At 40.1% G+C, this 25,164-nt stretch overlaps 2 protein-coding genes across 20 annotated transcripts in view; both read right to left on the bottom strand.

The window, feature by feature from the left end:
* LOC130437735 (protocadherin gamma-A11-like) overlaps positions 1–25,164 on the bottom strand; it is a 143,876-nt gene that overhangs the window by 39,826 nt on the left and 78,886 nt on the right. The window contains exon 1 of one of the 19 annotated variants that reach the window (XM_056769284.1): positions 21,725–24,139. The exons of 13 other annotated variants lie outside the window; for them this stretch is intronic. In XM_056769284.1, the coding sequence (XP_056625262.1) occupies positions 21,725–24,124 (2,400 nt within the window). In that variant the 5' untranslated portion in view covers positions 24,125–24,139. Of the gene's footprint in view, positions 1–72; positions 2,631–3,794; positions 6,335–7,625; positions 10,173–11,282; positions 13,814–14,844; positions 17,356–21,724; positions 24,140–25,164 lie in introns of those variants that run through there. 5 more of the 19 variants (XM_056769286.1, XM_056769289.1, XM_056769275.1 and 2 more) reach the window with 5 other exon arrangements.
* On the bottom strand, positions 18,318–20,818 carry LOC130437740 (protocadherin beta-16-like). The gene has a single exon (XM_056769294.1). It carries the CDS (start codon positions 20,721–20,723, stop codon positions 18,318–18,320), a length of 2,406 nt encoding a protein of 801 aa, XP_056625272.1. The 5' UTR covers positions 20,724–20,818.

Raw genomic sequence — 25,164 nt, forward strand, 5'->3', positions numbered from 1 at the left:
TAATAACATAACCAACAACACTAAATGTAAAGATACTAGACACAAAAATATACGTTTTTTACATGGTCTCACCTGATCAAAATAAACATCATTATTCAGTTTCTCTCTCTGCGCATGGGTAAGTGTCTGTGTTCCACTGGTGTCCAGACTAATAATGCTTTCAGTGCAAGGTCTGACATTTTTCAGATCACTCTTTCTAGAGTCAGTGGTTCTGCAAACATCATAATTGTACACGTGCTGTAATGTTCCTGTTCCACCTACGTCTGCGTAAAGGGGCGGATAATACGGAATAACGGGAAGATTCGCTCCAGATTTGTAAAACATCCGCTCGCGTCTCCATCTGTAGCATTTGACTGACAGTATGGCGATGATAGACACGATAAAGAGAAACGAAACCACAGCCAGAGCCAAGACTAGATAAAATGTCAGGTTATCGTTGTATTCCTTGTCATGCGTAAAGTCAGTGAACTCCGAGAGCACTTCAGGGAAGTTGTCCGCCAGCGCCACGTTAACATTGACTGTAGCTGAACGAGAGGGCTGTCCGTTGTCCTCCACTACAACAGTGAGTCTTTGTTTCACAGCATCTTTATCTGTCACCTGACGCACAGTTCTTATTTCTCCATTCTGTAAGCCCACTTCAAACAGCGCCCTGTCTGTGGCTTTCTGCAGTTTATATGAGAGCCAGGCATTCTGTCCAGAGTCCACATCAACAGCGACCACTTTAGTGACCAGATAACCCACATCAGCCGAACGAGGCACTATTTCAGCCACCACAGAACCACCAGACTTGACCGGATACAGAACCTGAGGCGCGTTGTCATTCTGATCCTGAATGATTATTTTGACACTCACGTTGCTGCTGAGAGGAGGTGAGCCTCCGTCTTGCGCTTTTACGCGGAACTGGAAATCTTTAATCTGCTCGAAATCGAAAGATCGCACTGCATGTATAACTCCACTATCAGCACTGACGGACACTAACGAGGAGACTGGCACTCCGTTAACAGAGGAGTCCTCCAGTATGTAAGACACAATAGCATTCTGATTAAAATCTGCGTCTCTGGCGCTTACTGTAAAAATTGAAAGACCCGGTGTGTTGTTTTCTTTGACAGATGCACCATAAGAGATTTTCTCAAAGACAGGCGCGTTATCATTCACATCTGATATTTGTAAGGAGAGAGTTATGCTGCTGGAGAGAGAGGGCACGCCCTCATCAGCGCACGTCACACTGATATTATACTGGGAGTCTCTTTCTCGATCCAAAATGCTATCTGTCATTAGACTGTAAAACCCATCGGGCGAAGACTGAATTACGAAAGGAACATCTCCATTCAAGTGACAATGCACTTTTCCACTTTCATTTGAGTCTACGTCTTGTATGTTCAATATTGCGATAACAGTGCCAGATTTTGAATCCTCTGATATGTGATTTGATTTGGAAATAATATTAACAGACGGACTGTTGTCGTTGACATCAGTTATGTCAACAATGACCTTACATGAATCCGTATGGCCGCCGCCATCACGTGCGTGAACATCAATTTGGTAATACTTATTTGTTTCATAGTCTATTCCCCCAATAAGCTTCACAACACCAAAATCAGCATCTATTTCAAATGTCTCTGCTGCCTTTTCTGCTTTACTCGCAATAGAGAATGATATTCGACCGTTTAATCCCTGGTCTTTATCGGAAGCACTTACTGTTGTTAAAACCGTTCCTTTGGGGGAATTTTCTGCTATGCTGGTTTTGTACACGGGTTGTGAGCAAACAGGGGCGTTGTCATTAGCATCTAAAACGGTAATATGTATCTGCATTGTGCCAGACATCTGTGCCTCGCCTCCGTCGAAAGCCGTTAAGAGTAAGGATATATGCTCCTGTTTCTCCCGATCTAGAGGTTTTTCAAGAATCATTTCAACGGCTTTATTTGCATCAGGAACATTCTGATACTTCAACGCAAAATTATCTGCAGGCTGGAGAGAATAACTGTGCAGACCATTCCGACCCACGTCACGGTCAACAGCTCTTTCTAAAATAAACCGGGCACCCGCTAAAGACATTTCGTTCATTTCAAATCTCATCTCATTCTCACTGAACATCGGTGCATTGTCATTTATGTCTGTTATCTCCACTGTAACGCGGTACAATTGCATCGGATTTTCCAAAATAATCTGTAGATGTAATGCGCAAGGCGTTGTCTGTCCGCATAGCGCCTCTCGGTCTATTTTCTCTTTGATAAGGAGGACTCCTCTGTCTTTATTCAGCTCGATGTATTCAGCGCTGTCTCCTGTATAAATACGAGCTTTACCAGATTTCAGTCTCTTTAAATCTAAACCCAAATCCTGAGCTATGTTACCGATTAAAGAGCCTTTCGCCATTTCTTCAGGAATGGAGTAACTGACCTGCCCAAGAGCTGAACCTAGAGAGAGAAAGCAAATAAACAGCAGTACTTGCCGCGCCATTGTTCTCTCCGAAATTCTGAAGGTGACTGTTGAGTAACGATGAATGTAAAGACAAATTAAAGCTATCCAAAAGGAGGAAAGAATAATGCAAATGTTTCACTGCGAAATAAATGTTGTTTAGCAATCCCAGTGAAAATTAGCATAGTCCGCAATAATCTGCAATCTCTGTGATTAGTTTTCTCTTTTCTTATGCGACAGGGTGCCTTGCTTCCGTTTTTCTCTCTAATTCTATTGAGATGGTGGGGGTGGAACTGCTGAAAATCTCCTCTCTAAAATCTAACACATTGACCAACAGCGGCACTCTGAGTCCATTCTGATGAAGCACAGAAACAATCGAATCGACCCACTATCACTTACTTCCAGCAATGTTTAAGAAGCACTAACTAAGCACTTAATTACAGCAATTCATTATAAACAATGGATATAATGGTCAGGCACTTTATAAAATAGGTTATTATCAAATATTAAAATAAAGAAGTGTAAAAAAAGAGAATGTGGAGTGGCTCAAATTACCTAAATTCGAGTAAAAGTAGAAATTTAAACGGCAAAACCACTATGAAATACATTTTCTAAAATAAAAAAAAATGTGCTGCAAAATGTAAAATAGCAAATGTTGTTCATACTGGAACTCCTATCCTGCCCCCCCCCCCAAAAAGGTAAGAAAAGTGTTTATGAGGTAAATGAGAAACAGACATCATTTCAGCACCATGGACAGAGAAGCAAAGCCGAGACACAGAATAAAGCCGCGTTTAACTCATCTTCTGTAAAAGATGAAAAACAACCAGGACAAAAAAAAAGAAACTATCTCAAAGTGTGCTATTACATTTAAAGGATGGTACTGATGGAAATTAAATACTAAAGTATAGATGAACACTGTCATGCACTGAGGTGAGAAATGAAGAGTTGGTTCCAAAATTAGATAACTCCGATTAAAAAAAATCCAAAATCATGTTTTTATCATGTTATCATGTTTTAATTTGGTTGTTAGAAGTATTTTTTTAAGTTATTATGACTTAAAAAAATAAAAAACTGTAGTTTGATTGATATTAATTAAAATGCACAATAAAAAAACATGATGAAGTTATCTTATTTTGGGACCAAACTTTTCAATATAACGAAAAAACAAGTAAGAAGATAAAACAATTATGTTTTTTCAATTATGATAAAATTAAAATATTTTTTAACGACATGGACTATACGGCATTTAACCTTAAGAACGCGTAGGGACTGATAGAAAACAAACAAACACTCGGAAACCAACAGTCTGTGAAGCTATAGAACAATGTATCTAATTACCAAGTAAGTGTGATATATTTGTGTTATTGTAAGATTCTCACCTGCTCAACGAAAATCTCATTGGTCAGTTTCTCTTTCTGCGCATGTGTGAGTGTCTGTGTTCCACTGGTGTCCAGACTAATGATGCTTTCACTATAAGGTCTGACGAATTTCAGATCATTTTTTCTGGAGTCAGTTGTTCTGCAAACATCATAGTTGTACACGTGCTGTAATGTTCCTGTTCCCCCTACGTCTGCGTAACGAGGCGGATAATACGGAATAACTGGAAGATTTGCTCCAGATTTGTGAAACATCCGCTCGCGTCTCCATCTATAGCATTTAACTGACAGTATGGCGATGATAGACACAATAAAGAGAAACGAAACTAAAGCCAGACTCAAGACTAGATAAAAAGTCAGGTTATCGTTGTATTCCTTGTCGTGCGTAAAGTCTGTGAACTCCGAGAGCACTTCAGGGAAGATGTCCGCCAGCACCACGTTAACAGTGACTGTAGCTGAACGAGAGGGCTGTCCGTTGTCCTCCACTACAACAGTGAGTCTTTGTTTCACAGCATCTTTATCTGTCATCTGACGCACAGTTCTTATTTCTCCATTCTGTAAGCCCACTTCAAACAGCGCCCTGTCTGTGGCTTTCTGCAGTTTATATGAGAGCCAGGCATTCTGTCCAGAGTCCACATCAACGGCGACCACTTTAGTGACCAGATAACCCACATCTGCCGAACGAGGCACTATTTCAGCCACCACAGAACCACCAGACTGGACCGGATACAGAACCTGTGGCGCGTTGTCATTCTGATCCTGAATGATTATTTTGACACTCACGTTGCTGCTGAGAGGAGGTGAGCCTCCGTCTTGAGCTTTTACGCGGATCTGGAATTTTTTTATCTGCTCGTAATCGAAAGATCGCACTGCATGTATAACTCCGCTATCAGCACTGACGGACACTAACGAGGAGACTGGCACTCCGTTAACAGAGGAGTCCTCCAGTATGTAAGACACACGAGCATTCTGATTAAAATCTGCGTCTCTGGCTCTAACTGTAAAGATTGAAAGACCCGGTGTGTTGTTTTCTTGAACAGGGGCGTCATAAGAGCTTTTCTCAAAGACTGGAGCGTTATCATTGACATCTGATATTTGTAAGGAGAGAGTGATGCTGCTGTAGAGAGAGGGCACGCCCTCATCAGCACACGTCACAGTGATATTATACTGCGACTCTCTCTCCCGATCTAAATCACCGTCTGTCACAATACTGTAAAATCCATTAGAAGTTGATTTAATCGTAAATGGAATATTTTCATTTACACTACACTGAACCTGTCCATTACTGTCGGAGTCCGGATCATACACACTGACTATAGCAATCACTGTGCTCTGAAGCGAATTTTCGGGTACTGTTGTAGATTTTGACATCGCACTGATGACGGGTGCGTTATCATTTACGTCAATCACGTCTATTATGATTTTACTAGAATCTGAGAGGCCACCGTTGTCTACTGCTTCTATATCAATTTGGTAATGCTTGGATGTTTCGAAGTCGAGTTTTCCTACTAACGTCACCAGGCCATTTTCATCGATTTGAAAAAAATCTGACACGCCGTCACTGTTTGCAATTAAGTAACCAATCTCGCCATTCGTCCCTTTGTCTAAATCTGAAGCACTAACAGAGATGACTGATGTTCCTTTCTCAGAATTTTCACTAATAATTGCTCTATACATAGGTTTAGTAAAAACTGGAGCATTATCGTTTGCATCAAGCACAGTTACATATATCTGAACGGTCCCTGATTTCGGTGGTTCTCCACCGTCCATTGCCGTTAAGACAAGAGACATGTTCTCCTGTTTTTCTCTGTCTAAAGGCTTTTGTAGAATCATTTCAACCTTTTTACTACCATCACTCTGACCATGAAGCTTTAAATTAAAATGATCAGTAGGCTGTAGAAAATAACTTTGCAGGCCATTCGCACCGATGTCTGCATCTATCGCTTTCTCCATCATAAACTTCGATCCCACGACAGCCGATTCGCTTATCTCAAATCGTCTCTCATTTCTTTTAAAGATAGGGGAATTGTCATTAATGTCTGTAATTTCAATAGTTACTCGAAACAATTCCATTGGATTATCAAGAATAATCTGTAAATGTACTGCGCAAGGCGTTGTCTGTCCGCATAGCGCCTCTCGGTCTATTCTCTCTTTGATAAGGAGGACTCCTCTGTCTTTATTCAGCTCGATGTATTCAGCGCTGTCTCCTGTATAAATACGTGCTTTACCAGATTTCAGTCTCTTTAAATCTAAACCCAGATCTTGCGCTATGTTACCGACTAAAGAGCCTTTCGCCATTTCCTCAGGAATGGAGTAACTGACCTGCCCGAGAGCTGAACCGAGAGAGAGAGACCAAATAAACAGCAGTACTTGCCACGCCATTGTTCTCTCCGACATTCTGCAGAATAACATAAAAAGACGACGAAGAACAGGATAAAATATATGAATCAAGAACGTGTCGAGAAAAATACTGATACATCCAAAGTATAAAGCAGCAAAAGAAAGAAACGTAATTCCAGCCAGACATTAAATTATATCCGGCATTCGTGTTTTCTCTCCTCCTTGTAAGACTGTGACCAGTTTCCGTCTCTCTTTTAAATAATATCGAGATTATGGGGGTGGAACTACTGTGACACACTGACCAACAGCGGCACTTTGAGTCCATTTTGGTGAACTACAAACATCGATCTACCTTCACTTAGTTTCAGCAAGTTTAAGAAAATGTACAGTATATGCAGTATATTTTGTAGCCTACATTGAACAGATAAAACTTTTGTCCCTTCGAATAAACAGTGACTACAAAGTTGAAGCACTTGATGAATCCGAGTGAATTTTTAAGGAATTACATTATGATGGGACTAGAAAAAATTTATCAAACCAGATATGTTAGTAAAGCTATTAAAATGACACCTGACTATAAGCATCCATTGTATGATGAATTTGAGCCCTTGCCATCAGGTCGAAGATTTAGGATGCCAACGGTTCTTAAAAACATGGGGAGAAATTCGTTTTTAACACTAGCAGTGATATGTTTAAGATAGTTGTTTTACATTTTGTGTTGTACTGCTTTCATATATTCGCATGTTGAAAATCAACGGAAATAGAAGTTCCCCAAGGGGACAAACATGTAATACTACTACTCATATTAATATTTCGACAACAACAAAAAACGTACGCAGAGAAAAATCGACAGTTGCCCAAATGAATACCCATGTATACATTGACCAGTCCAAATCGTGAAAAAAAATCACAAATATAGAAACATAAAAATTGTATTATATTCTATATGGAACTGTGAGCTGTAGCAGGAGAAAAAAAACAGAACCTGATACTTTCCCAAAAAGCCGAGTATTGTTTATGAGGTCAATGAAAGACACATTGTTTTTCAGCACCATGGCCAGAGAAGCATGAAGGAGACGCCAAAACGCTTTTAAATTAGATTATATAACAAAAGAAAATACATCTACGGGAGAAAATATAATAATAATAAAAAAATAATGTATTCAATGAATAATGTTAACACGAATACCGAGGACATAACAAGGTATCAGTACTGTCGGGCACCGACGGGGAAATACAAGGTTAAAGTAGGCTAACTGAAAAAAACTTCAACATTATGATTCTTTTTTATTTAAATATATATAGAAAGTAAATAAACATATATAATGTTGATATAAAAAGCAAAAATAGCTTTTTTATAATATGTAGTCTTATTTATGAATTATTAAAAAACGGATAAGTTAAGATGTGGTAAAAAATCCTATCAAGTGAACCATCGGACCAATTTACTTTCTGAATAAATAAACTTTAAGCTAAATAAACAAAGATTCTCACCTGATCATCAAAAGCCTCATTGGTCAGTTTCTCTTTGTAAGCATGCGTGAGTGTCTGTGTTCCACTGGTGTCCAGACTAATGATGCTCTCACTGTCAGGTCTGACATATTTCAGATCACTCTTTCTGGAGTCAGTGGTTCGGCAAACATCATAATTGTACACGTGCTGTAAAGTTCCTGTGCCCCCTACGTCTGCGTAAAGGGGCGGATAATACGGAATAACTGGAAGATTTGCTCCAGATTTGTAAAACATCCGCTCGCGTCTCCATCTGTAGCATTTGACTGACAGTATGGCGATGATAGACACGATAAAGAGAAACGAAACCACAGCCAAAGCCAAAATAAGATACAAGGTCAGGTTGTCTTTGTATTCCTTGTCGTGCGTAAAGTCTGTGAACTCCGAGAGCACTTCAGGGAAGCTGTCCGCCAGCGCCACGTTAACATTGACTGTAGCTGAACGAGAGGGCTGTCCGTTGTCCTCCACTACAACAGTGAGTCTTTGTTTCACAGCATCTTTATCTGTCACCTGACGCACAGTTCTTATTTCTCCATTCTGTAAGCCCACTTCAAACAGCGCCCTGTCTGTGGCTTTCTGCAGTTTATATGAGAGCCAGGCATTCTGTCCAGAGTCCACATCAACAGCGACCACTTTAGTGACCAGATAACCCACATCTGCAGAACGAGGCACTATTTCAGCCACCACAGAACCACCAGACTGGACCGGATACAGAACCTGAGGCGCGTTGTCATTCTGATCCTGAATAATTAGTTTCACTCTCACGTTACTGCTGAGAGGAGGTGAGCCTCCGTCTTGCGCTTTTACGCGGAACTGAAAATCTTTTATCTGCTCGTAATCAAAAGACCGCACTGCGTGTATGACTCCACTATCAGCACTGACGGACACTAACGAGGAGATGGGCACTCCATTAACAGAGGAGTCCTCCAGTATGTAAGAAACACGAGCATTCTGATTAAAATCTGCGTCTCTGGCTCTGACTGTAAACATAGAAAGACCAGGTGTGTTGTTTTCTTGAACAGAGGCCTCATAAGAGCTTTTCTCAAAGACTGGCGCGTTATCATTCACATCTGATATCTGTAAGGAGAGTGTGATGCTGCTGGAGAGAGAAGGCACGCCCTTATCAGCGCACGTCACACTGATATTATACTGGGACTCTCTCTCACGATCCAACTCACCATCGGTGACCAAACTGAAAAAATTATTACTAGTCGACGTTAGTGTAAAGGGAATGTTTTCGTTTATGGAACACTGTATTTTTCCATTTTCTCCGGAATCTGGATCCTGTACATTTATTACAGTTATAACGGTGCTAGAACTAGAGTTTTCTAATATGATTGTTAATTTAGACATTATGTTTATCAGCGGTTTATTATCATTAAGATCAATCACATCTACCTCAATCTTACAAGAATCAGTCAAGCCTCCGTCATCTGCAGCTTGTACATGAATTTGATAATGCCGAGATTTCTCGTAATCTATAACCCCCGTTACTGTAACCTCCCCACTTTCCTCGTTAATTTTAAATAATTCCGTTACAGGGTCGAGGGTATTTGTGATTAAATACTTCATTTTCCCGTATGAGCCCTCATCCATATCAGAGGCGCTTACTGTGGTTAACACTGTCCCTTTGAGAGCATTTTCTGTAATAATCGCCTTGTATATTTTCTGCGTAAAAACAGGCGCGTTATCATTGGCATCTAAAACAGTAATATGTATCTGCGCGGTTCCAGACAACTGTGGGTCACCTCCATCTATCGCTGTCAGAACCAGAGACAAATGCTCCTGCTTTTCACGGTCGAGCGGTTTTTGAAGAACCATTTCTACTAATTTACTGCCGTCTGATTGAGATTGTAATTTTAATGAGAAGCTATCAGTGGGTTTTAGTAAATAAGTCTGCAGGCCATTAATTCCGACGTCTAAATCCATCGCTCTTTCTAAAGCAAACACTGCTCCAGTAACAGCGGATTCACTGATTCTAAATCCAATCTCATCTCTTTTAAAAGAGGGAGAATGGTCATTAACGTCTTTTACTTCAACAGTAACGGAATAAAATTCTATGGGGTTTTCCAAAATAATTTGTAAATGAAGTGCGCAAGGTGTTGTCTGTCCGCATAGCGACTCTCGGTCTATTCTCTCTTTGATAAGGAGGACTCCTCTGTCTTTATTCAGCTCGATGTATTCAGCGCTGTCTCCTGTATAAATACGTGCTTTACCAGATTTCAGTCTCTTTAAATCTAAACCCAAATCCTGCGCTATGTTACCGACTAAAGAGCCTATCGCCATTTCTTCAGGAATGGAGTAACTGACCTGCCCGAGAGCTGAACCGAGAGAGAGAAACCAAATAAACAGCAGTACTTGCCACGCCATTGTTCCGTCCGTCATTTTGATGAAGACCATAACAGATAATAATGACTGATCCAATTATTTCAATCGAAGAAAACGTCAACACACTTTAGATTTCCAAATGTGAAAAATATTAAAGGTCAGCAATTCCTGAAAAAAAGTCTAGGTGCACGTCAAAGGGCAATCTCCCTGATTCGTATTCTCTTCTTTCTTGACTGCGTGCTTACACCCGTCTCACTCTCTAATAATATTGAGACGATGGGGGAGGAACTGATGAAAATCTGCTTTCTAAACTGTAAAACAGTGACCAACAGCGGCACTTTGAGTCCATTCTGATGAACTACATAAACAATCACACAGATCCAAATGTATGCAGCATAAGATGTTTCAGAAACAGCACATCAACTGAATGATGCAATGCCAATGACCATTAGAATAAACAATCAATAAATAAATGTAAACCACCTGCAGTTACTTCCAAATTCTTAAAAAGTCAGCAGATAAAATTAATAGTTGTCCAAACATTATCTCTAAATGTCTAAATCAGAAAAATGGAGAAATATAAAGCAATCCCAAATAAATTACTGAAATTGTGTGCTGCAAAATGGTAACATTAAGTTCACGTCTCAGGAAGTGCCACGTCTGTTGTTTTCCAAAATGGAGGTGTGTCGAAAAAGGACGGAGTCAATTGCAGGACCATGGACAGAAAAGCAAAAGCCGAGCGATGTCCCGTTTCAATACAGACAGAGAAAAAGCTTCTCACCGGAAGAAAATTATATACCTTAAATATGAATAGCAAATTATGTGTTTATTATATTATAATAAGGTTAACGGTTGACAGAAAATGACGAGGTATAATTGTATAATGTCGGACATTAAGGTGTAAAAAAAACATGAAAAAATACACATAACAAGTCCATAAAACCTTCTTATCAAACCCTTAACATAAATAATATGAATGTAAATAAGCAGTATGGAGATCACAGGTATATCAATAGTAGGGGTGAATAGCTTGCAGGTTTATATTCCAAAATAAGTAAAATAGAAGAAAAACTGTAATGGCTAAAATAAATATGTAATGGTAATGGCTAAGTAATTATTCCAGCTTTATTTCATTATTTAAATTTTATATTTTAAAATGATCAATTATTTAACATAATTATTAATGTAATTAAATTTGACGGTGGTATTATATTACGAACGGATAAGATGTCGAAAAGAAAAAAACGGAGACCAACCATGCATCTACACACATTTAGATGGTAAATAAAAAGAATGCAAACAAATGGTTCTCACCTGATCTTCAATATTATGTTTCTCTCTTTGCATATGTGTTAGAGTCTGTGTTCCACTGGTGTCCAAACTAATGATGCTCTCACTGCAAGGTCTGGCAAACTTTAGATCACTCTTTCTGGAGTCAGTGGTTCGGCAAACATCATAATTGTAAACGTGCTGTAATGTCCCTGTGCCCCCTACGTCTGCGTAAAGGGGCGGATAATACGGAATAACTGGAAGATTCGCTCCAGATTTGTAAAACATCCGCTCGCGTCTCCATCTGTAGCATTTGACTGACAGTATGGCGATGATGGACACGATAAAGAGAAACGAAACCACGGCCAGAGCCAAGACTAGATAAAAAGTCAGGTTGTCGTTATATTCTTTATCATGCGTAAAGTCAGTGAACTCCGAGAGCACTTCAGGGAAGCTGTCCGCCAGCGCCACGTTAACATTGACTGTAGCTGAACGAGAGGGCTGTCCGTTGTCCTCCACTACAACAGTGAGTCTTTGTTTAACAGCATCTTTATCTGTCACCTGACGCACAGTTCTTATTTCTCCATTCTGTAAGCCCACTTCAAACAGCGCCCTGTCTGTGGCTTTCTGCAGTTTATATGAGAGCCAGGCATTCTGTCCCGAGTCCACATCAACAGCGACCACTTTAGTGACCAGATAACCCACATCAGCCGAACGAGGCACTATCTCAGCCACCACAGAACCACCTGACTGAACCGGATACAGAACCTGAGGCGCGTTGTCATTCTGATCCTGAATGATTATTTTGACACTCACGTTACTGCTGAGAGGAGGTGAGCCTCCGTCTTGCGCTTTTACGCGGAACTGGACATCTTTAATCTGCTCGTAATCGAAAGATCGCACTGCGTGTATGACTCCACTATCAGCACTGACAGACACTAACGAGGAGACGGGCACTCCGTTAACAGAGGAGTCCTCCAGTATGTAAGAAACACGAGCATTCTGGTCAAAATCTTTATCTCCGGCTCTAACTGTAAAGATTGAAAGACCAGGTGTGTTGTTTTCTTGAACAGTGGCGTCATAAGAGCTTTTCTCAAAGACTGGCGCGTTATCATTTACATCTGATATTTGTAAGGAGAGAGTGATGCTGCTTGAGAGAGAGGGCACGCCCTCATCACTACACGTCACACTAATGTTATAGTATGAATATTTTTCTCTGTCTAAATCACTGTCTGTCACTAGACTAAAGAAATTTGTTTTAACTGATTTCAGAGAAAACGGAATATTTTCATTTATGGAGCACCGAACCTTTCCATTTTCGCCTGAATCAGGATCCTGGACATTTATCATTGTAACCACCTTGTCAAACGGAGAATTTTCAGCTATCACGTTGGTTTTGGAGACGATGTCGATCACTGGTTTATTATCATTTATATCAATTACGTCAACAATGATCTTACAAGAATCAGTAAGACCGCCGTGATCACTCGCTTGGACACGAATCTCGTAGTTGCGAGCTTTTTCAAAATCGACTTTTCCGACCACGGAAACCTGACCACTTTCTTTATTTATGTCAAATATGTGTCTTGCGTTATCTTGCATGTTTGCTATGGAATACTCTATTTTACCATTGATACCCTCGTCGGCGTCAGTTGCTCTCACTGTTGACACAATTGTGTCTTTCGGCGCATTTTCTGTTACAGTCGCTTTATACACGGATTTCGTGAAAATAGGAGCATTATCGTTTGCATCTAAAACTATAATGTGAATCTCTATACTCCCAGATAATTGAGGATCCCCGCCATCAAAAGCTTTAAGCACTAATGTTATATTCTGCTGTTTTTCACGGTCTAATTGCCTTTGCAAGACCATTTCAACATTTTGCCCGTCTCCAGGTTTATTTCTAAATTTAAGGTTAAAATTATCAGTTGGATTAAGTATGTAGCTTTGAAGACCGTTTATTCCGACATCGGGATCTATTGCGGGGTCCAACATAAATTTAGATCCCAAAATTGCCGATTCGCTGATTCTAAAACTTATCCTACCTTTTTCAAAACTGGGAGCGTTGTCGTTCACATCTGTTATCTCAATGGTAATGCTATAAAAATCCATCGGGTTTTCCAAAATAATCTGTAAATGTAATGCGCAAGGCGTTGTCTGTCCGCATAGCGCCTCTCGGTCTACTCTCTCTTTGATAAGGAGGACTCCTCTGTCTTTATTCAGCTCGATGTATTCAGCGCTGTCTCCTGTATAAATACGAGCTTTACCAGATTTCAGTCTCTTTAAATCTAAACCCAAATCCTGCGCTATGTTACCGACTAAAGAGCCTTTTGACATTTCCTCAGGAATGGAGTAACTGACCTGCCCGAGAGCTGAACCGAGAGAGAGAAAGCAAATAAACAGCAGTACTTGCCGCGCCATTGTTCTGTCAGACAATTCCAGAAAATCAGAGAAAAAAACGTTTGCTCCACTGAATGCCCATCAAAAACATAAAATAGTTATATACATCCAACTGAAAAAACGGCTATTTGCGCAAAAACAAGAAAGGTTTATCTCTGTTTTCTGTCCTCTTCAGTCCGTGCGTTTAGCTTTCGTCTGTGTTATAATATGAAGATGATGGGGGTGGAACTGCTGCAAATCTGCTGTCTTAACTGTGAAACACTGACCAACAGCGGCACTTTGAGTCCAGTCAAACGAACTACAAATATATTAAAATACTTCCACTTTTTAATACCATGGTATATTTACAATACTGTAATTTCAGACTTCATTGGCAATAAAATATCTAAAAAATAAAACTACTACATAGGTTTAGGCAAAACTACAGTAGGGCTATTAAAAAATTAGAAAGACATGATGTAGGCCTAAGCTCAGACGTGCGTGTGCCATGTGAGCTGAATAGAGAGCCACAATTTATATTAAACTAGCGGACAAAAAAATCAATGCGGTCCTTGAAAATGTTGAACTAGACTAGAGACTAAAATTAAGTAGCTGATCCCGAAGTGATGCTCTTACAGACATAGATAAAGAATATTAGTGAGAATATAGAAAAAAATACACGGCCGCATTCAGGACCATGGTTAGCGACGCCGAGTAGAGATTTCAGCAATATTTTTGACAAACACAGTTGAAAGAGCACCAAACACATTCAAACATAATTACTGCGCAAATAGTAGGTAGGTTTAATTAAATTCTAATTAAACTGTTTAACATAATTTGCTTTGTAGTCAAAGGAAGAATCGAAGAGCGATCCACGTTTGAAAACGCAATGATGCAACAAAACATAAAAACTAAACTGAAAACAAAATATTAAGCAAATCAAGAGAGTGCCTGGACAACAACACTAAAAAGAGAATAAATCAAGATTTAGCCTACTGTCCTACTACAAACATACTATAGCAAAGTAACCATGCGAGCTACAGTCTAAAACGATTGTAAGAAGTTTGTTGCAACTATTTAAAACAGGAGACGTTTAGAATATGAACGATCTTGTACAGACTGACTTTCAAAGCATTGAAGAGAAATATTTTCGTCCACAAGCAGCAGCCAACAATTGATAGCAGCAATTTCGTATTCGACAAAAATGTATTAAAATATAAATTCTCACCTGGTCGTCCCGACTCTCAGTTGTCAGTTTCGCGTGTGTGAGTGTCTGTGTTCCACTGGTGTCCAGACTAATGATGCTCTCACTGTAAGGTCTGACAAACTTCAGATCACTCTTTCTGGAGTCAGTGGTTCTGCAAACATCATAATTGTACACGTGCTGTAATGTTCCTGTGCCCCCTACGTCTGCGTAAAGGGGCGGATAATACGGAATAACTGGAAGATTCGCTCCAGATTTGTAAAACATCCGCTCGCGTCTCCATCTGTAGCATTTGACTGACAGTATGGCGATGATAGACACGATAAAGAGAAACGAAACTACCGCCAGTGCCAAGACTAGATAAAAAGTCAGGTTATCGTTGTATTCCTTGTCGTGCGTAAAGTCAGTGAACTCCGAGAGCACTTCAGGGAAGCTGTCCGCCAGCGCCACGTTAACATTGACTGTAGCTGAACGAGAGGGCTGTCCGTTGTCCTCCACTACAACAGTGAGTCTTTGTTTCACAGCATCTCTATCTGTCACTTGTCGCACAGTTCTTATTTCTCCATTCTGTAAGCCCACTTCAAACAGCGCCCTGTCTGTGGCTTTCTGCAGTTTATATGAGAGCCAGGCATTCTGGCCAGAGTCCACATCAACAGCGACCACTTTAGTGACCAGATAACCCACATCTGCCGAACGAGGCACTATTTCAGCCACCACAGAACCACCAGACTGAACCGGATACAGAACCTGAGGCGCGTTGTCATTCTGATCCTGAATGATTATTTTAACACTCACGTTGCTGCTGAGAGGAGGTGAGCCTCCATCCTGCGCTCTTACGCGGAACTGGACATTTTTGATCTGCTCGTAATCGAAAGATCGCACTGCGTGTATGACTCCACTATCAGCACTGACGGACACTAACGAGGAGACGGGCACTCCGTTAACAGAGGAGTCCTCCAGTATGTAAGAGACACGCGCGTTCTGGTCAAAATCTATATCTCTGGCTCTGACTGTAAAGATAGAAAGACCAGGTGTGTTGTTTTCTTGAACAGAGGCCTCATACGAGCTTTTCTCAAAGACAGGCGCGTTATCATTTACATCTGATATTTGTAAGCAGAGTGTGATGCTGCTGGAGAGAGAGGGCACGCCCTCATCAGCACACGTCACACTAATGTTATACTGAGACTCTCTCTCCCGATCTAAATCACCCTCCGTGACCAGACTAAAGAAAACATTATCAGTTGACTTAAGTGTAAAAGGAATATTCTCATTTATAGAACAGTCCAATTTTCCGTTTTCCCTCGCATCTGGATCTTGCACGTTTATCATTGTTACAACAGTACCGTCATCCGAATTTTCTGAAATGATAGACAATTGAGATATTACATTCAACAGCGGCGTATTGTCATTTACATCAATCACATCTACATCGATTTTACAAGAATCGGTCAAACCACCGTCATCGATTGCCTGTACGTGAATCTGATAGTTGCGAGATTTCTCGTAATCTATGTTCCCTATTACTTTAAACACTCCGTTTATTTCATTGATTTCAAACAATTCTGGTACATCATCAAGGGTATTTGTGATTAAATACTTTATTTTCCCGTATGAGCCCTCATCCATATCAGAAGCGCTTACTGTGGTTAACACTGTCCCTTTGAGAGCATTTTCTGTAATACTCGCCTTGTATATTTTCTGCGTAAAAACAGGCGCGTTATCATTGGCATCTAAAACAGTAATATGTATCTGCGCGGTACCAGACAACTGTGGGTCACCTCCATCTATCGCTGTCAGAACCAGAGACAAATGCTCCTGCTTTTCACGGTCGAGTGGTTTTTGAAGAACCATTTCTACTAATTTACTGCCGTCTGATTGAGTTTGTAATTTTAATGAGAAGCTATCAGTGGGTTTTAGTAAATAAGTCTGCAGGCCATTAATTCCGACGTCTAAATCCATCGCTCTTTCTAAAGCAAACACTGCTCCAGTAACAGCGGATTCACTGATTCTAAATCCCATCTCATCTCCTTTGAAAGAGGGAGAATGGTCATTAACGTCTTTTACTTCAACAGTAACGGAATACAGCTCCATCGGATTTTGCAAAATAATCTGTAAATGTAGTGCGCAAGGCGTTGTCTGTCCGCATAGCGCCTCTCGGTCTATTCTCTCTTTGATAAGGAGGACTCCTCTGTCTTTATTCAGCTCGATGTATTCAGCGCTGTCTCCTGTATAAATACGAGCTTTACCAGATTTCAGTCTCTTTAAATCTAAACCCAGATCCTGCGCTATGTTACCGACTAAAGAGCCTTTCGCCATTTCCTCAGGAATGGAGTAACTGACCTGCCCGAGAGCTGAACCGAGGGAGAGAAACCAAATAAACAGCAGTACTTGCCGCGCCATTGTTCTGTCAGACATTTCCTCGATACAAGAAGATAAAAACGGTTTAATCCATGGAATATCAGTTAGTAAATTAAAATTATACCATAAATCCACTTGATAAATAACGATAATTTCAGGGGAAAACGAAACAAAAAGGGTTCTTTGTGTTTTCTCTCCCCTCTTTATACTGTGCTCAGCTTTCGACTCTCTTATATTGTGGGCATGATGGGGGTGGAACTGCTGCAAATCTGCTCTCTAAACTCTGAAACCCTGACCAACAGCGGCACTGTGAGTTCAATTAGATTAACTACAAATGCTTTTACGTTTGTAGCATTCTGTAAAGATAAAAATTATACATGTCCTTAAATCTATTGCAGTGAAATATACAAATGAAAATTGATGTAAAAACCCATCTCAATTAATTAAATGGTAAATTAGCTCAGACTTCCTTGGGCATGTTAAATAAAATAAAAAAACTGAAAGGGCATTAGGGATAATGTTATGCTCTGTCAAACAGGGAAGAGAAATACGAGTTGGAATAAACGCGCATATTCAGGACCGCGGTCAGCGACGCTTCCTGAAGGTCTGCAATCTTTTAGCAAGCAGAGAAGAAATGACACCAACAGGTTTAAACGTAATCTCTACAAATTTTGTGAGTGGAAAAAAGTAAAAAAAAACGATAATGGCATTTAACATTATAAAAGAGCGATGATGAAAGTGAAACCGAGGACAATCTTCAGATTAAATGCACAACCAGTATCGAAACATCATATTGTAAATAGTAAAAGAATTTCATCAAATATTAATTTACATTATACTTAATAAATTGTATACTGTATGGTTACACACCTTGTTTAAGAGTAGAGAACTAAATAACGAAATGTAATCTAGGAACGAAACAAAAAAAGCTAAACTGAAGACTACTTAAGAGAAAGAAGAAGCAGAGAAGAAGTCCAATGTCCTTTGGAGTTTAATGTCCAAAGTAAATCTTTGGAATTTGAAAAAGAGAAAAGTGCAGCAACAGTGTTATCATGAAAGCAATGTCTATAATGTTTGCGTTGACCAACAAAATCCAACGATTAAAAACAATAAATATTTACATTGCTACAAAACCTAAATCATCTTACCTGATCATCAAGATCCTCAACCAGTTTCTCTCTCTGCGCATTCGTGAGTGTCTGTGTTCCGCTGGTGTCTAGACTAATGATGCTCTCACTGTAAGGTCTGACAAATTTCAAATCACTCTTTCTGGAGTCAGTGGTTCTGCAAACATCATAATTGTACACGTGCTGTAATGTTCCTGTGCCCCCTACGTCTGCGTAAAGGGGCGGATAATACGGAATAACTGGAAGATTCGCTCCAGATTTGTAAAACATCCGCTCGCGTCTCCATCTGTAGCATTTGACTGACAGTATGGCGATGATAGACACGATAAAGAGAAACGAAACCACGGCCAGAGCCAAGACTAGATAAAAAGTCAGGTTGTCGTTGTATTCCTTGTCGTGCGTAAAGTCAGTGAACTCCGAGAGCACTTCAGTGAAGCTGTCCGCCAGCGCCACGTTAACATTGACTGTAGCTGAACGAGAGGGCTGTCCGTTGTCCTCCACTACAACAGTGAGTCTTTGTTTCACAGCATCTTTATCTGTCACCTGACGCACAGTTCTTATTTCTCCATTCTGTAAGCCCACTTCAAACAGCGCCCTGTCTGTGGCTTTCTGCAGTTTATATGAGAGCCAGGCATTCTGTCCAGAGTCCACATCAACAGCGACCACTTTAGTGACCAGATAACCCACATCTGCCGAACGAGGCACTATTTCAGAAACAACAGAACCACCAGACTGGACCGGATACAAAACCTGAGGCGCGTTGTCATTCTGATCCAGAATAATTATTCTTACACTCACGTTGCTGCTGAGTGGAGGTGAGCCTCCATCTTGCGCTTTTACGCGGAATTGGAAATCTTTAATATGCTCGTAATCAAGAGATCGCACTGCGTGTATGACCCCACTATCAGCACTGATGGACACTAACGAGGAGACGGGGACTCCGTTAACAGAGGAGTCCTCCAGTATGTAAGACACGCGAGCATTCTGATTAAAATCTGCGTCTCTGGCTCTGACTGTAAAAATATAAAGACCAGGTGTGTTGTTTTCTTGACAAGAGACCTCATAAGAGTTTTTCTCAAAAACAGGTGCGTTATCATTCACATCTGATATTTGCAAGGAGAGAGTGACGCTGCTGGACAGAGAGGGCACGCCCTCATCAACGCACGTTACAATTATGTTAAATTCAGCCTCTCTCTCTCGATCTAAATCACCATCCGTTACTAAACTAAAGAAATTATTAGCTGTAGGCTTCAATGTAAAAGGTACATTGTCATTAATAGAGCACTGGACCTTTCCATTCTCGCCAGAGTCTAAGTCTAGCGCATTCAGCATTGTCACTACGGTACCAACTTTTAAGTCTTCTGAAAGAGCGCTTGGTTTTGACATAATATTAATCACCGGTTTGTTGTCATTTACATCGATTACATCAACAATCACTTTGCAAGTGTCAGAGTGTCGCCCAGGGTCTCTCGCTTGAACATCAATCTGATAATGCTTAACTCGCTCGTAGTCAGTGTCGCCAGATAACCTTAACACTCCCTCATTTTTGTCAATTTCAAATAGATTAGAGGCGACGCCAGATGACTTTAATATGTAATATTCAATTTTACCATTTTGTCCTTGGTCAGCATCAGACGCTTTAACTGTAGTTAAAATCATGCCTTTTGGCGAATTTTCTGCAATACTTGTTTTATATACCGGTAGGAAGCAAACTGGCGCGTTATCATTTGCGTCCTCAACAGTGATAACAATCGGCATTGTGCCAGACATCGATGGGTCTCCTCCATCCACAGCAGTAAGTAAAAGCGAAATGTGCTCCTGTTTTTCTCGATCGAGGGGCTTTTGTAGAATTAATTCAACATTTTTAGAACCATCCGGCAAATCTTGTGTATTTAAGACAAAATTATCAGCGGGGTGTAATGAATAACTCTGCACGCCGTTGATACCAACATCATCATCTACAGCTCTTTCTAAAACAAATTTAGCTCCTGCCAAAGACGATTCACTGATATCAAATTTCATTTCCTTAACTGTAAAAACTGGAGCATTGTCATTTACGTCTTCAATTTCAATTGTAACACTATAAAATTCCATAGGATTTTCCAAAGTAATCTGTAAATGTAATGCGCAAGGCGTTGTCAGTCCACATAGCGCCTCTCGGTCTATTCTGTCTTTGATAAGGAGGACTCCTCTGTCTTTATTCAGCTCGATGTATTCAGCGCTGTCTCCTGTATAAATACTAGCTTTACCAGATTTCAGTCTCTTTAAATCTAATCCCAAATCCTGCGCTATGTTACCGACTAAAGAGCCTTTCGCCATTTCTTCAGGAATAGAGTAACTGACCTGCCCGAGAGCTGAACTGAGAGAAAGAAACCAAATAAACAGCAGTACTTGCCGCGCCATTGTTCTGTCCGACATTTCAAGAGATGGTTGTAAAAAGCAGTTTAATCCTTAGATTTGATGTCAAAAAGATTAACTAATTACAAAGATCGACTAAATGAAAAAAAAACCGATTATCACCAAAACAAAAGCTTTAACTCTATGTTCTCAGTTTTTTTCAGACCGTGTGCTTAGCTGTCGCCTCTCTTATGTTATGGGAATGATGGGGGTGGAAGTGCTGCAGATCTGCTCTCTAAAATGTGAAACACTGACCAACAGCGGCACTTTGAGTCCAGTTAGATGAGCTACAACAAATAGATTATTTTTTGTACCACTGTGTAAAGATTTGAAATGAAACACTACCCAAAACCAAAATAAAACATCTTACAGTGAAAATGTATGTTACAATACAGCTAAAGAAATCAGTGGACAAAACGTTAGCTCAGACTTCATAGAGCACGTTTAATTACAAAAGAAACTGAAAGGACGTTAATGATCCCAAAGTTATGCTCTATCAAAAAGAGATACGGAATAAACGTCTTTAAAAGAACACAATGTCTGCATTTAGGACCATGGTCAGCAACGCTGCTAGATGAAAGAGCACAAAACATGATTATCTCATTCTGGAACCAAACGCTTCATATATACGGTTTATATTTCCTACTTTATAAACGTGTATATTGTAATGCAGTAAATCAAGCGATTTTCTAGTTAAGAAAGGAATAAGGAAATCTTGAAAATACCCAGTTCAAAACACACACTAAAAATAAAAAAGCCGGAACTATAGGAAAATCAAGTTACATCATTACATTATGAGGATGAAGTGTGAGTAATTCTTGGACATTGAAAGAAGTCCGTCTTGTCTCTCCTCCAACATACAGCAATGAGTTAACCATGAACAAATAAGGAAAAGCAAAGCAACATGTTTGTTGTAACTGCAAGTTGAACATGAAAGGTTTATCGTTATATAACTATAGAGAATACATTTCGATACAAGAGCCAACGATCAAAAAAAGATATCTAGAAACATCCATTCTTACCTGTTTGTCAGATCTCTCTGTGGCTAGTTTCTCTCTGTGCGCGTGCGTAAGTGTCTGTGTTCCACTGGTGTCCAGACTAATGATACTCTCAATGCAAGGTCTGACATATTTCAAATCACTTTTTCTGGAGTCAGTGGTTCGGCAAGCATCATAATTGTACACGTGCTGTAATGTTCCTGTTCCCCCAACGTCTGCGTAAAGGGGCGGATAATACGGAATAACTGGAAGATTTGCTCCAGATTTGTAAAACATCCGCTCGCGTCTCCATCTGTAGCATTTGACTGACAGTATGGCGATGATAGACACGATAAAGAGAAACGAAACCACGGCCAGAGCCAAGACTAGATAAAAAGTCAGGTTGTCGTTGTATTCCTTGTCGTGCGTAAAGTCAGTGAACTCCGAGAGCACTTCAGGGAAGCTGTCTGCCAGCACCACGTTAACATTGACTGTAGCTGAACGAGAGGGCTGTCCGTTGTCCTCCACTACAACAGTGAGTCTTTGTTTCACAGCATCTTTATCTGTCACCTGACGCACAGTTCTTATTTCTCCATTCTGTAAGCCCACTTCAAACAGCGCCCTGTCTGTGGCTTTCTGCAGTTTATATGAGAGCCAGGCATTCTGTCCAGAGTCCACATCAACAGCGACCACTTTAGTGACCAGATAACCCACATCTGCAGAACGAGGCACTATTTCAGCCACCACAGAACCACCAGACTGGACCGGATACAGAACCTGAGGCGCGTTGTCATTCTGATCTTGAATAATAATTTTTACACTCACGTTGCTGCTAAGAGGAGGTGAGGCTCCGTCTTGCGCTTTTACGCGGAATTGGAAATATTTGATCTGCTCATAATCGAAAGATCGCAGCGCGTGTATAACTCCACTATCAGCACTGACGGACACTAACGAGGAGACAGGCACTCCGTTAACAGAGGAGTCCTCCAGTATGTAAGACACGCGAGCATTCTGGTTACAATCTGCGTCTTCCGCTCTAACTGTGAAGATGGAAAGACCAGGTGTGTTGTTTTCTTGAACAAAGGCAACATAAGAGCTTTTCTCAAAGACAGGTGCGTTATCGTTTACATCTGATATCTGTAAGGAGAGAGTAACGCTGCTAGAGAGAGAGGGCGCGCCCTCATCGGCGCACGTCACACTAACGTTAAATTTAGACACTCTCTCACGATCTAAATCACCATCCGTTACTAAACTGAAAAAATTGTTTGCTGTTGACTTCAGGCTAAAAGGAATATTATCATTAACAGCGCACTGGACCTTTCCATTATCTCCAGAATCCGAGTCTTGGGCATTCAGCATAGTCACTAATGTGCCGGCTTTTGAATCTTCTGAAAGCGCGCTTGGCTTTGACATTATGTTAATTACTGGTTGATTGTCATTAACATCTATTATATCAACAATCACTTTACACGTGTCAGAGTGTCGCCCAGGGTCTCTCGCTTGAACGTCAATTTGATAGTGTTTATTTTTTTCATAATCGATAGAACCAGAAAGCTTTAACACTCCCTCATTCCTGTCTATTTCAAAGAGATTAGTAGTGCCACCAGAGGATTTTGTGATATAATATTCAACTTTACCATTTTCTCCATGGTCAGCATCAGATGCTTTAACTGTAGTTAAAATCATTCCTTTTGGCGAATTTTCTGCAATGCTTGTTTTATAAACCGGTAAAAAGCAAACTGGCGCGTTATCATTTGCGTCCTCAACAGTGATAACAATCGGCATTGTGCCAGACATCTGTGGGTCTCCTCCATCCACTGCAGTAAGCAAAAGCGAAATGTGCTCCTGTTTTTCTCGGTCTAAAGGCATCTGTAGAATAAGTTGAACAATTTTAGAGCCATCCGGCATATCTTGCGTTTTTAACACAAAATTATCAGCAGGATGCAACAAATAACTCTGTACACCATTTATACCAACGTCATCATCTTCTGCTGTTTCCAAAATAAATTTAGATCCAGTTGGAGACAATTCGCTAATTTCAATTTTCGTTTCCTTAGTCGAAAACATCGGCGCATTGTCATTTACGTCTATAATTTCAATTGTAACACTATAAAATTCCATAGGATTTTCCAAAGTAATCTGTAAATGTAAAGCACAAGGCGTTGTCAGTCCGCATAGCGCCTCTCGGTCTATTCTCTCTTTGATAAGGAGGACTCCTCTGTCTTTATTCAGCTCGATGTATTCAGCGCTGTCTCCTGTATAAATACGAGCTTTACCAGATTTCAGTCTCTTTAAATCTAAACCCAAATCCTGCGCTATGTTACCGACTAAAGAGCCTTTCGCCATTTCTTCAGGAATGGAGTAACTGACCTGCCCGAGAGCTGAACCGAGAGAAAGAAAGCAAATAAACAGCAGTACTCGCCGCCCCATTGTTCTGGTCGACATTTCCTCGATACACGAATAAAGAAACGGTTTAATCCTTAGAATGTCAATTAAAAAGGTAAAAAAATACCATATTTCCACTTGATGAAATCGTTATTATCCAAAAACAAGAAGGTTTATCTCTATATTCTCTGTCCTGTATAGACTGTGTGCTCAGCTTTCGTCGCTCTTATGTTATGAAGATCATGGGGGTGGAAGTGCTGCAGATCTGCTCCCTAAACTGTGAAACACTGACCAACAGCGGCACTATGAGTCCAGTCACATGAACAACAAATATTATACATTGGTGCCAAAATGCCCCGTGACCCGAGGTAGTTCGGATAAGCGGTAGAAAATGGAATGGAATGGAATGGTGCCAAAATGATTAAGAGTTAAATCAAAACAACAGCCGATAATGATGATAAAAATAACTCATATGAAAAAAATATGTAAAAATGCATCTTAATAAATTAAATGGCCAGGACGTAAACTCAGACTTTACTGAACGTGTTAAATTAGATTACATTCTGACCAGACGTGAAGGATAATGTTATACTCTATCTCAGAGAGAAAGAAACACACGAGGAATTCGCGTCTGCATTCGGGACCATTGTCAGCGAAGCTGCATGTAGTGCTAAATTTACATTACATTTACGCATTTGGCAGACGCTTTTATTCATATCGACTTACATTGCATTGTATTATACATTTGACTCTGACTATTGGCAACACCTGGGATCGCACCCATGATCTTGACATTGCTAGTGCCATGCTTTAACCAATGAACCACAATAAATCTCTTAACAAACACAGATGAAAGAGAATTAAACGCAATTGATGTTTTTTAATGGCACAACTAATATGGAAACATCACAGATTGAATGCGGAGAGCTATACATTTAATAAAAAAATAGAATTCGATAAACTGTATATTGTTATGCTGAAATATCAATTAATTTATAAAAAGGAAAGAAAAAGGAAATAACGAAACCATGAGGACCACTTCATTTAAAATAGAAATTAAAAAATTTAAGAAGCCCATCTGAAGAGATAAACTAAATGTC

The sequence above is a fragment of the Triplophysa dalaica genome, chromosome 16 (assembly GCF_015846415.1).
Source record: "Triplophysa dalaica isolate WHDGS20190420 chromosome 16, ASM1584641v1, whole genome shotgun sequence".
In the NCBI taxonomy this organism is placed as follows: Eukaryota; Metazoa; Chordata; class Actinopteri; order Cypriniformes; family Nemacheilidae; genus Triplophysa; species Triplophysa dalaica.